At 42.6% G+C, this 13,572-nt stretch overlaps 1 protein-coding gene across 7 annotated transcripts in view; it reads right to left on the bottom strand.

The window, feature by feature from the left end:
- The window catches only part of PDZD2 (PDZ domain containing 2), a 364,618-nt gene that overhangs the window by 19,598 nt on the left and 331,448 nt on the right, over positions 1–13,572 (bottom strand). For all 7 annotated transcript variants that reach the window (XM_019450712.2, XM_019450714.2, XM_019450715.2 and 4 more), the window contains 5 exons: positions 10,184–10,265; positions 8,609–8,643; positions 7,510–7,666; positions 4,988–5,784; positions 992–1,127 (listed from right to left, as the gene is read on the bottom strand). In XM_019450712.2, the coding sequence (XP_019306257.2) occupies positions 992–1,127; positions 4,988–5,784; positions 7,510–7,666; positions 8,609–8,643; positions 10,184–10,265 (1,207 nt within the window). The remainder of the gene's footprint in view (positions 1–991; positions 1,128–4,987; positions 5,785–7,509; positions 7,667–8,608; positions 8,644–10,183; positions 10,266–13,572) is intronic.

Here is a 13,572-nt window from a genome sequence, read left to right as displayed (position 1 = left end):
GCGTGGAGAGCATACACAACCTCCCCAGACCCCGTGGAAGGGGAGGGACGTGCCAAGATTCGAATCCACGGGCTCATGGCCTTCTCTGCTCTGTCTTTTTGAACTCCCTTCAGAATGACTTTCCTGCTTCTGCTGGTACCAACTCGGGGAAAAGTCACAATGAGACAAAAGGAAGGGATTTAACAGTCATTCTTCAGTTTCAGATGCATTTGCTGAACAAACCTTAAGTTTTTGTTAGCAATTTGACTTTATGGCAAAGCGTGTAACTTAAAAGTGTTTTGGGGGAGATTAAATGATGTAGAGGCAGTCCTTGATGTCACGTTTCAAAGTAATCCTTCACTTGTAAACCTCCCCAAATGTCCAATAATGGGCAGAATGTTGCCTCAGTTATGGCACAAAATGGGGAGGGAGGCCCAGCAGCCTTACAAATGATGTTGCAGGCACAGGAGGACGCGGAAGACATCGGTGCAGCGTCCGAGCTAGAGCGGGGCCACAGGTGTGTGGAGATGGACTCATTAAGTGTTTAGGACGGCCCGCCAGGGCCAGCGTCAGCCGTGCAGGCCAGGAGTGTCTTGTGACCTCAGCACACGGCTCAAATATTACATTCTGTGGATGTGTGAGGGAAAAGATAGTTCTCGGTGCATCTGATCTCATGTAAGCAGAGTGCTGAGATTCTGAAGGGCAGGAACCCCTCTGTGTCATCTCATGACTTATTCACTAAGGTTCACATCACAAAATAGGTAAAGAGTGTCAACTGACTGAAAATGGATGCAGTTGATGTGGAACTAAAACTAGGAGTTTAGGCACAATGATTTAGTAAAGTTGTTAAATGCAGGAGCTTTTAAATATCATTCACCTGTGTAAAAGCACCCCCCCCCCCCCCCCCCCCCCCCCCCCCCCCGCTTCCCAAAGTTCTCCACGTGTAACATTTGTATAGGGGTAACTTCTGCCTTCCCATCTTGAAGCTTAACCAGCACCAAAATAACCTTACCTGTCCTTGGTTGCTCCGGTGCAGCTTCCGGCAGGTTCTCTGTGCGGTGGCCAGCCTCTGGGTGGCATGGGGCACTGGCTGGCCCCCAGTTGGAAGGGACACGTCCATCCTCGACAGTTAGCTTCCCCAGAGATTCCTGGCACAATGACAACCACAAGTCACTGTCGTCAGTTTTCAGGTTTTCTGCACCCTAAGACCTCACACACAGAGAAGAGCTGGTCTGGGGAATTTCAGAGAACCCCGGATGAGGAGCCACGAGATCCAGATTCTGGGTGTGAGATCCACTAGAAATTATATGGACTTGTCATTCTTCCTAAGCCTCAGTTTTCCTAACTTTGGAATGTGGGTGATCAGGGAACTGCAGATCAGAATCACGCTGAGATGTCACCCCACACCCTTGAGGGTGGCTATAATCAAAAGCAGAAATAACAGGTGTTGGCGAGGATGTGGAGAAACCGGAACCGTGTGCACTGTTGGCGGGAATGTGAAATGGTTGAGCCGCTATGGAAAAGGCTACGGAGGCTTCTCAAAAAAATAAACACAGAAATACCATACGATCCACATATCCAACTTCTGGGTATACACCCAGAAGAACTGAAAGCAGGGTCTCTAAGAGGTATGTGTATTGCCATGTTTATAGAAGCACTATTCACAATAGCTAAAATGTGAAAGCAGTTCAAGTGTCCGTTGATCACTGGATAAACAAAATGGGGGATATACCGAAAATGGGATATTACTCAGTCTTGGAAAGGAGATTCTGATCCAGGCTACAAAAGGGATGAACCTTGAGGACATTATGTGAAGTGAAATAAGCCAGTCACAAAAAGACAAACTGTATGATTCCACTTTTATAAGGTATTGAGAGGAGTAGAAATCAGAGAGACAGAAGACAGAGTGGTGGTTTCTGGGGGCTGGTGGGAGAGTTATTATATAACAGATACAGAGTTTCTGTTTCACAAGATGAAAAGAGTTCAGGAGGTGGTGGTGATGAATGCACAACATTATTAACATATTAATACCACTGAACTGTACATTTTCACATAAGGTGGATTTTACCACAGGAGAAACAAATGGGGAAAAAAATTGGGGATAAGACTTGCCCTGTCTAACTCACAGAGATTTAAATAAAAGATGAGTAAATGAGTAAAAAAAAAAAAAATACAGCCCACAAAAGGCTATACAGACGTAGGTATTATTGTCTGTGTACAGTAATGATAATATCCATGACTGTAAGGTCAGCATCTCAGTTTGGTACTTAGGGCCAGGACTCATCTGGACAAATGAAACGGACATTTAATCTTTCAAAATTTCACTTTAGCCAAGTGTCAATTACTTCATCTTCCTTTCTTCTATCTAAAACCTACTGAAAAAAAAATAAAGAAAGAAAAAAATCGCAAAACCACCCCGCCAGGAAGTTAAATCAGATTTGAAATTCACTCTCAGAGTTAAGGAGTCTCCACAAAGTGGCCCAAAGGTGGCAGCAGAGGAGAGAGGTGAAATGGATACAGCGTCTTTCAGCGGCTCTTGTATAAAAATCATTTAGTATCTGCTGAGGGAAATCTGCACAGGGTTTGAGTCAGTTATTTCTCTTTAGCAGTAAGGCATAAACGTAATAGAAAACAGCAAAAGAGGTTTGGAATTAGTAAGGCATAAATGTAATACAAAACAATGAAAGAGGTTTGGCATTAGACAGAGGTGTGACCGAACAGCACTGTGAATGCACCAAGTGCCACTGAACTGTATTCTACAGTGTTTCATTTTATGTTAAGTGACATTCGTCTCAACTTCAAAAGTATTAAGTAAAAACAGCAGAAGACAACTTACTTACCGAAGGTTTTTTTCTTTTTAAGCTCCCAATATTTGAGGGTAAATACTTAATGACAATGCATTTTTTTAAAAGTTTATTTATTTATTGCTTCTCGGCCTTTTGGCTAAGATCAAGTGTAAATTTTGTTTATTTTGAGAGAGAGAGAGAGAGAGAGAGAGAGAGAGAGAGAGAGAGAGAGATCATGTGACCAAGCAGGCAAAGGGCAGAGAGAAAGGGAGAGAGACTCCCAAGCAGGCTCCGTGCTGTCAGTGCGCAGCCTGAGGTGGGACTCGATCCCACGAACCACGAGATCAAGACCTGAGCTGAAATCAAGAGTTGGGTGCTTAACTGACTGAGCCACCCAGGCGCCCCATAAATGGCAATGCATTCTATTTTCTTTCTGATGTATAGATGAAATCATATTTTTGAAATAAATTTTTTTAAGAGAAGAGTTAAACTTTTGTGCAAAAGTTTTAAATGCTTCTCAAAATTCTTATTGGGAATACTCATTCACAATGACAAAAGCTCTTATTTTATAAACAATTATGAACAAAACCCTTGATTTATATAGTTATCCAAAACTGGCTGATACTTTTTAAAAGAAGGGGTTAACCCATCAGCCGAACATTGCATTTTAAAACACATATGCTAGTTGGAAGTAGTAACATATTTTAGGAGGATGAAAAAAGATGTGTTTCTACTTTTTCTATATGGTTAACAAAAATCCCTTCTGCCTAATATAGTTTTTATGACTTCATATGTTCTGGGTCTGTTTACACATATGTTTGTATAAACCACTTGAACATGTATCTTTATAGATGCGGCCTTACAATCAGCTCAGAGAGAAACTATTTATGTTGAGATCGCAAACATTTGTTTCTCTTACTCCTCCTTGCTTACGTGGAGGTATACTGACTAAAATCAAGCCATGTGAGAGGTGCCTGGGTGGCTCAGTTGGTTGAGCGTCCGACTGTGGCTCAGGTGATGATCTTACGGTTTGTGGGGTTGAGCCCTGCCTTGGGCTCTGACACTTGAAGCCTGGAGCCTGCTTCAGATTCTGTGTCTCCCTCTCTCTCTGCCCTCCCCCGCCTGCACTCTGTGTCTCTGTCTCTCAAAAATAAACAAACATTAAAAAAATTTTTTTGAAAATCAAGCAATTTGACAATCTGGACCATTCTAACATACATGTAACCAAGTTGTAACGTAAATAATGTTGACTCGCATTTAAAGTGGTGCATTATAAGTTTTCTTTTTTTTTTTATTTTATTAAAAAAAAATTTTTTTTTTCAACGTTTTTTATTTATTTTTGGGACAGAGAGAGACAGAGCATGAACGGGGGAGGGGCAGAGACAGAGGGAGACACAGAATCGGAAACAGGCTCCAGGCTCCGAGCCATCAGCCCAGAGCCTGATGCGGGGCTCGAACTCACGGACCGCGAGATCGTGACCTGGCTGAAGTCGGACGCTTAACCGACTGCGCCACCCAGGCACCCCCTTTTTTTTTTTTTTTTTTTTTTAAGATTTTCTTTTTCAGTCTTCTTTACCGTCAACATGGGGCTGGAACTCACAACCCCAAGATGGAGAGTCAGACTGAGCCTGCCAGGCGCCCAGGTGCATGTTAAGTTTCTAAGTGAATGCCTGCCCAATTTTTCATGTGATTCTCACAATAAGGGTACGAATAGTTTTGATTATTACACAGTTGCCGTAAAAAGTCTGAAAAAATAAGGATCGCGCAGAACGTCACCAGCTGGAGAGAATCACTGTTAGCCTGTGTGACGGTCCCTCTGGCTCTGAGAGATAATCAGGGCAGAATCCCTCCTCAGAATCAGGGCACGATCTCTCCTCAGTGGTCCAGACAACTGTGCCTCACAAAGACTCAACAACTTGCCTCAATGGTCACCCAACCAGCCAGTGGACCAGACCCAGCGTTCTTCTTCACCAGCCTAGTGCCGCCCTTCCCTCATCAACCATGTGTACAGGTCCCGTGTACAGGTAAGAGAGGGATTTCATCTTTTGGCAGAATGACCTATGACTCAATACCTGGGCATGTTCCCCCCACCAGCTGCTACAGTCTGTTTCTCCAACCATTCCCCCTCTTCCAGGCAGGATACCCTCTGCTTCCTAACACACTCCGTATTCACTTACACAAAAGTCACTGAGATCCCAAGTAACTGAAAGGAAACCAGTTACCTTCTCCACGGTTCCATCGGGATGAAAATCAGTCCCGGTCTCTCTGCCAGAAGTGGCCTGGATACATGGGTCATCAGCTTCATCAGCTAGGTTTTCAGTCTCGGAGTTGCTGGGCCTGGCGTCAGCCTCGGGCCTCTTGTGGTGTGGGCTGACCCTGGCCACTGGTTTGTGCCTGGACCCCAGGTTGTCATTCTTCTGCTGGGGGGACCTGGAGACATCTGTGCGCACCAGATTCTGGGGGCCTGTATCGGCTTTGTATTCCAATTTGGGGGAACTCTTAGATCCTGATAGTTCCTTCTTCCCTGAGCGGCCAGGGCCACCCTTGGGGGCCGCTACCGAGGCCAACAGGTTGGCTGAATGGGAAGGAGTGTCCCCCGTGCCCTCTTGGACACTCTCCTCTAAGTCCAGCGAGCTGCCCAGGAGAGGCACTGAGGAGGCCTTACTGACCAGTGTTTTCTGGGGATGTTCCTCCTGGTTGTTGATACTCATGACCTTGGAAGAGGTCATCAAGACCTGCCTACAGTCGTCCTCTGGCAGAGACCTGCTGGGACCAGAGAGGGTCCCTGGGAGGGAAACGCAATCCCCTTCGCCATCAAACTCTTCTTCGTCACTGGCATCGTCTGTGTCATAGCAGCCAACCCTCCTCTGGCGGACGAGAGGGTTTCGGAGCACCTGCGGGCTCCCAGGGAGACTGGCTTGTCTGGCAACCGTCACCTGCTTGTGGAAGAGCCCCGAGGCCCGCTGGCTTCCTAGAGACACGAGGCTGTTGGCCCTGGCTTTTCCTGGTTCCTTGTGAGCTGGTGGGGAGGGGGAAAGAAATCATCAAATGAGACAGGGTTTCCCGTCTGGCCTGGTTTTACAACTCAACCCCCCTCATTATACATGAGCACCCCCCCCATTCACAACTGCCACCTATTCGTCCTCTGGCCACTGAAGACCAGGCTTAGATGATAGGGCTTCTTGGGATTTGCACAGAGTGGACAGCCAGAGTCCCTCTCTCCTTTTCCCACTGGCCTCTTTTCTTGTTTAAAATTTTTTTCTTTTTTTTACTTCAATCTCTGGATTTGGTTTGCACATGTATGCTGCCTAGAGACAGAAATGTTTAATTCATCAACACCCATGATGCCTGATACATGGCTGGGGTTCGCACTAGATGCTGCTGCTGGGAGCTCCTTTTTGGGAGGACACCCAGAGACCAGCAAGCCCTGCACTCCAGGACCTTATCCTGTGAGGCCCCCCTTCATCACAGGAGGCCCTTCCTCAGGGGCAAGGAGTGGGGGCTGGGTACGGGGGGCACATAAGCTCCTAGAACATGGTACAGGGAGCCTGATATTATATTGTCTGTAACCAACCAGGGATAGGGGAAAACTTGTTTGCTCAGCAAACTCTTTGCATCTTGCTAAATGAAAGAAAAATTACACGTGCTTCCACCTTGAAATGTTTCCATCAGAGACTAGAGTAAGCGCATCAGCTGCTTCAAATGAAAGCCAGAGTGGTCAAGTCTGCCTGTCCTAAGACAGAGATGTTCTTGTTCAGACATTAGAAATTAAAAAAAAAAAAGTGCAGGGGTGCTTGGGTGGCTCAGTTGGTTGAGCGTCTGACTTTGGCTAAGGTCATGATCTCGCGGTTTGTGAGTTGAGCACCATGTCGGGCTCTGTGTGAACAGCTCAGAGCCTGGAGCCTGCTTCAGATTCTGTGTCTCCCTCTCTCTCTGCCCCTCCCCCACTCATGCTCACTCTCACTCTCTCTCAAAAATGAATAAACATTAAAAAAATATATATTTTTTGGTAATTTTTTTAGTGTTTATTTGTCCTGTGAAACTCGCGGTCTGTGAGTTCAAGCCCCGCCTTGGGCTCTGTGCTGACAGCTCAGAGCCTGGAGCCTGCTTCAGATTCTGTCTCCCTCTCTCCGACCCTCCCCCATTCATGCTCTGTCTCTCTTTGTCTCAAAAATAAATAAACATTACAAAAAAAAAAAAAAAAAAAAAAAAAAGCAAACCACACCAGCAGAAGCCTGACAAATCAGTATGGTTCACATGGGATTACCTCATATTATAGTGAGAGCGTAATCAATGAGATTTAAAAACACCTGTTTGATAACATCTCTCTTACGGGTTCAGAATCTTTCACTCGCTGCCTTCTAAAAAGAATGAAGTTAGGGCCCAGTGAGGGAAGGGACCTGGATCTTGGCTAGGGTTCCCCTAAAACATAAAGCCATCAGGTTGCTAACCTGATTTCATGCCATAAATTTCAAGACTAAGTTATGTAAATAGCATCTAAATGCTGGTTTAGCCACCTCCAACACCCTGGGTGCAGAACAGGTGTCCAGATCCTTTACCGCAGACCTGAGGGGCCCGTCATTAAATGGTGGGCTGCATTTTCTAAGAATAAACTCTGAATTTAGTCAGGGAACAAAGATGGCTTCTACTCAACCAGAGGCTTGGGTTCCAGTTCTCTGTTCACATAAAAGCATCATAATACGTAAACCCATGTGGCCCAAGTCAGAAAACAGTCATTGTTTACTGGAGGTGCTGGGTGGCAGGCCACCGTCTTCAGAGATGCTGCAGCCACTTCCTGGGTGATCCTCGTCCTCAGAGCCAGCCACCATGAAGTCTGACAGGGGGCCTGGGACACCGGGGGCAAAGTACTGGGTGGGTTCGGGGTCAGAAATCAGGGGGTCCTGTTGGAGAAGACAGTGGTGGATGATGAGCAAGCACACCAGAAGCTGATCAGCTGAAACAGTAATTACTTCCTGTCTTTCCAAGAACACTTTGTTCGAATCCATGGTCCTGTGAAACAGTGGTGACAATAAACACCCAGTTCCATTTACTTCAGGATGGCTAAATTAAACAATTAAGGAAAAAGCCAACAGTTGCGGCCAGACCATGTTTTTAAAAGATTTTTTTTTTTTTTTGCCAAATGCTTAGCAATGATCAGAAAAGCCACAGCAGCACTGTATCAACCATCCCAGGAAAAACACTGGGGGAGAGAGAGAGGAAAATAGAAATAAATTCCCAGCCACTGGTTCAACCTAGTGATAGAACAAGGAAGAGGGGAGTTTGAATCCTGGGCTCTGATCCACTGGGATTGAGGGGCCGCCAGCTGAGAATGATTCCAGTCTGCTTAAAGTCACAGGCTCCCCCCAAACCAACTGGGACCCTTTATTGTGGAGCAGGTTGTAAACTATCCTTCAAACTGCAGCTCACGGGGCTCAGGTCATGATCTCACGGTTTGTGAGTTTGAGCCCCGCATCAGGCTCTCTGCTGACAGCTAGGAACCTGGAGTCTGCTTCAGATTTTGTGTCTCCTTCACTCTTTCTGCCCCTCCCCAACACATACGCATGCTCTCTCTTTCAAAAATAAACGTTAAAAAAAATTAAAAAGAAAAACTGCAGCTCACTTCTTTTATTTTGTTGCTCTATTCTTTTCCTAGATGAATAGTTAATGAAAGAAACACACATTTTTATATTTGTTCTCAAATTAGCATCGTTGCAGTTGTCTGTGTAGAGTGGCCAAAATGACTCATGGACAGAAATATGGGCTGGGCCCTCAGGTTTGGCTTCTGGGCTCCAGGAATCGGTTCGTGGGCCAGCTGAGCGAGGCAGCAGTGTGCCTTGACTCACCTTTTTTGCAAGAGAGGGACTCTTCAAGGGGGTACCTGTTGGAGGGAAAATTCACCATAAAGTTAAAAGAGCGCAGCTCCAATTCTTACAACTAGGCTCTCATTCTCAACTAGAAAAGAAGGAGCCAAACATATTAACTCTTCTCTGCTTGACTGACACTGATGGGCTGTGTGCATAGGTGGTAGACATGTATGCACTTGACCCGATCCCCACCCCACCCCACCCCCCCAAGGTTCTGCTCATGCTTCAAGCCCTAACTTGGATGCTACCACCTCCATGGGATCACCCAGTTGGAAGTAACTTCTTCTGAATCTCGAGAGTACTTTATATTACCCACACACCAATTTCCATACACACAGTATAATTTAATTATAAGTGGATGCCTCTCATATTCCTTCCTCAGCTATTCATCTACAGGGCTGAGATCTTCAGTGATCTGACTCCACAATGCTCAGCATTGCACCTGGGTCTAGGAAGTATTCGGTGATATCTGCTGAACGGATCGAAGGATCAACGAACAAAGAAGTCCCACTCAAGAAACCCATGAAGAAACTGGGGAGAGGGTTGAATAACGAATTTTGGTTTTTAGTAGAAGGATGTGAAGATTCTGCATTGAAACTTTAAATTCTATGCCATGAGCAAAAAGATCTTGGGCATGAGGTCCATAGCTTAATAAAATCTTTCATAATAAATGATCGAATGGGTACGCCAGGCTTAGGAGAGGACAGCTTGCAGTCAGGTCAGGAGAAGGAGATGGCCGAATAAAGAGCCCATTATGGTTGTGCCCACTTTAAATATATTAATTATGGATGGAAATAATCAGGGCATTACATGGCTGCCAAAAAATCTTAAGTCTTCCTTTTCCTCTGACAACCAGTAACTCATGTCTCAGTTCTTTTTTCTCCTGACATCAATCTTAACATCAGTAATATCTTGAGTTGAGACATGTTTGCAGAGTCCCTTTGGATTTCTATTCTACCGGAAACATTACTTTCAAAACTTGATGGAATGTTTCACATTTAAAATTCATATGAAATTCTTACTATTTCAGTCCTTCTCTGCCTTAAGTTTCCCACTTAAAGAAGCAGAAAATCATGATTTTGGGAGCCTCTATTACCCTTAAGTTGAAACTTAAAAAAATACCGACTTATTATTGAAATAGAGCTGCCATACTTTGTGGAAATTTTTAATTCATGTAAAGAAACCCCAGGTTTTGGAATGGAGACCACTCTGCATCTATCAAACAACTGATATTTTGGGATTACTTCATTTTTACCTAAAACATTTTATATGAATTGTACATAAAACACACGAAATGCCGCTAACTCATTTTTGCAAATGATCTTGTAGTACAAGAAGCATGCATAATTAGAACTTTAATAAAGCACATTAAATAACTGCAGAAATCAAAAGTAGATGCTAAGAAAAAGCACAGAATCTCTTGGACAACTACTTCTGCCAAACCTGGTAATTACAAACAATCCAACCAATAACATTGCATTGGGGAGTGTCCCATGGGGAAGGTTAATTGAGAGACTCTTCTGAGTGTTGAATGAAAATGTGCAAATACAGTACCTAAGCCAGGAGACGAATTGGCCTCTTTGCTCTCCTGATAAGTGCTGCGTGCTATCACTGCATCCATTTCCTGCTCGGAAACCTGGTTTTCAGCAGAAAGCACAAATTAGCTGGTTTTATTTATTTCCCCCCCCAAAAAAGTAGCTAGGACCAGAGTCAGAGGCTGAGTGCAAATAAAGAGGAAAACCACAGGACCAAAGATTATGACCATCCTCTGAAGCAATAGCTCAGGGCGTATAAGAAATATTGCCAGGTTAACATATTGCTTCAAACAATGTATTCAAAATCAGACCCTCAGTTGGTTTTCAAATTCATTAAAGCTTTCAGGTGCTACATGGCTGATACCTGCCTCTCTCTAGAACACTCACTTCTAATTTTTTTCCTAGATTTTACTTAAACAATTTCAAACCTACATAAAACTTGTAAAAGTAACACAAGAGTAGCAAATTCTTCATTGTTGTTTTTTAAAACATTCTCCCACATTTACACTCATGCTCTTTCTTTATACAGATACACACACCATTTAACATTTTAATTTGGGAGTCAGTTGCAGACGTTAAGAGGTTACAAACCTCCTAAAAACAAGAACATTCTCTTTAATAACCCCGGTACTATTGTCAATTCTAGGAAATTTAACATTGACACAAATGACTGTCTAATGCACATTTCATATTCCAATTTAGCCAACTGTACTAACACCGTCCTTCATAAATGCTACTCAAAATGTGTCAGTAGACAGAAGTAGTTCACAGGAAGTTTGATGCCAGCTTGTGAGGAGATAGGATTTTCCTCCAGAATGCTTACCAACACTCAGCTTCTTTCCCAACAGTGTCTTGCTGGGGGAAAAATGTCCACTGAACTGAGTGGTGGCCCTAGTGATGTAACTGATTTGCATTCTGGTGCAAGCTCCTTATCTTGTTGTGGATCTTTAGCGGATTGTCGCCAACTAACTCCTTCGCATAGTAATGCTTTATAGAAATTTCATTTTTGGCAATCCAGAATTCAATTTAGGGTCAAGTCTTTTTTAGACTCCTTTAATCCAAAACACTACTGAGCTTTTGTCTGTCACAATACTGATATTCTGGAAGAAACTTAGGCCAATCAAACCCTCAATTAGGATCTAATAGTTTTTTCATGCTGAGATTTAGATTATGTTTTTTTTTTTTTTTTGCAGAAAAACTACAACAACTGTTTCCTTTTCAGTGCATCAGAGAGGCACTCAGGGTCAGCATTTCATGTTTCATGACTGATGGTAACTTTGACCACTTGATTAGGACGGACTTCACCACATTTCTTTACTAGATTTTTTTTTTTTTTTTTTTTTGGTCATCAATGAGTAATCTGGGAGGAAACAGCTTCAGACAACATCAATATCCTGCTCCCCAGTATATTTTTACTCAATGGTTTTAGCATCATTGATTATTCTTATTTGAATCAATTTTTATGATGAAGTTTTCAAAATTGTCATTTTATAACTCTTCTTTTCCTTCTATATTTATTGGGATCATGGTAGATTCATGCATTTTTCCCCCATTAGTTGTTATCCCTAACTGTCATTATTCAATATGGAAAAAAAGTTTAAAGCCTGAAAAATGCTGAACTACGAGGTATTTTAAAAGACAATTACATAACTTGCATAGAGTTTCTTTTTTAAAGGTAAGAATACTGTAAACTTAGAATGGTAATTTTATGTACTAAAATAACATTTAGCATAAGTAATATTTGGATAAGCATAGCAATTTTTCTTAATAAGTAAATAAAGTTATGCAAGATTCAGCATTATGTTTTAATCTAACAGATAAATCATAATCACATCATGGCTTTTATGTAATACTTTCTAGCAACCTTCACAGGAAATAAAATATATATATATATACATGCACAAAGCATATACACTAAAACACACACATATACTTCATAAAGCAAAAGTAATTTTGTATAAATGAGTTAGGGAAAATATAAGCTTATATGGTGGTTGCAAATTTTTCTTGCCAATTTGCAAGAATTGCAAGGTTGCCATTTTCTAATTGACATTAGACTTTCAATATTTGCAACTATTTTTCTGAGTGGGAGAAAAATGGTCAGGTTTTGAAACAAGTGAAAGATTTCCTGGATAATTCTAGTCATGCTGAGAGCCCCAGGACCAGTTAAAAATGGACCTCTATGACTTTCTTCTACTTAACATAAGCTAGAAGCTGTGACCTGAGTAAGTCCAAATCTTAGCTTGTCTAGACCTGGAGGGTTTGAATGTCCCAGTTGGGCAGTCACTGCGCCAGTCATTATGAGAAACAGAAGAAAAGAAAATCCTTGTGGTATTTCTATTGGAACAACATGAAAACTAAGGAAGTACATACATTCAGTATCAAAATGTACTACTGGCATGAGATGCTGGGGTGAGCGGTATAAAAATACATTAAACATAAAATGGAATCTTGACCAAAAGAAAAATATAGTATATGTTACAATTAAGAACACCATGTTTACCTAGGAAGAAATGTGAAATCTAGTAAAACAAATACTGAAATCTGGTTTTGCTGGATGTATCTCCCACACCATCATGATGACCATTTACTGTGGCCAGAAACATGAATCAACCTGTATTCAACAGGATCGCAGACCACCAGTCCATCAGAATTATTATGCTTTGCGCTTAAATGCCATTCTGATGTTTGATTGTACTGGCAAATTAGGTAGATGCTTTTGGGCTGAGACGAAGCAGACCTCCCAACAAATCGTGACCTGTGCTATTTTGGAATGGATTTTGAAGTCAGGCATGCCTTGAAACGAATGCCTGGAAACCACTGAGAACTTAATTTTTTATAATGTTGTTGAGGGATGTGCGAGGTCAGCTCTAGCTTATTGGACTGCTTCCTAAGTGGGAAGCAGGTGATGGAATCCCAGAGAGGACCCTAAAGGAAGGAGTCAAGACCACTCTAGCTGTGAGTTTGAGGCAAAGTGGTGTTAAAAATGACATGGGGTGCCTGGATGGTTCAGTTGGTTAAGTGTCTGCCTCTTGATTTCAGCTCAGGTCATGATCTTGTGGTTGTTGGGATCAAGCCCTGAATCAGGCTCCTTGCTGACAGCAATCTGTCCCTCCCCTGCTTGCACACTCTCTCTCTCAAAATAAATAAACTTAAAAAAAAAAATGACCCAAAGAGAGCCATGGGGACAGCAGAGAGACAAAGGAGAACAGATCACAAGGGAAAATGTCAGGACTATAAAACGTAAAAGAGAAAAACAGGAAGTGACAAGAAGGAAAAAATGGAAAATGGTAGAAGCAGGACTTGATTTTATTTTAATGATATTTATTCAAGAAGTTTTTATTTAAGACATATATAGACAGGAGAACACAATCTGGGAAAAAAAATAGTAGTGGAGTTGACTTTGAA

This window comes from Panthera pardus, unplaced genomic scaffold (assembly GCF_024362965.1).
Source record: "Panthera pardus isolate Hobbes unplaced genomic scaffold, ASM2436296v1 HiC_scaffold_2, whole genome shotgun sequence".
In the NCBI taxonomy this organism is placed as follows: Eukaryota; Metazoa; Chordata; class Mammalia; order Carnivora; family Felidae; genus Panthera; species Panthera pardus.
The sequence above is the reverse complement of the archived record's forward strand: the minus strand, read 5'-3'. Positions and strand labels throughout refer to the sequence as shown.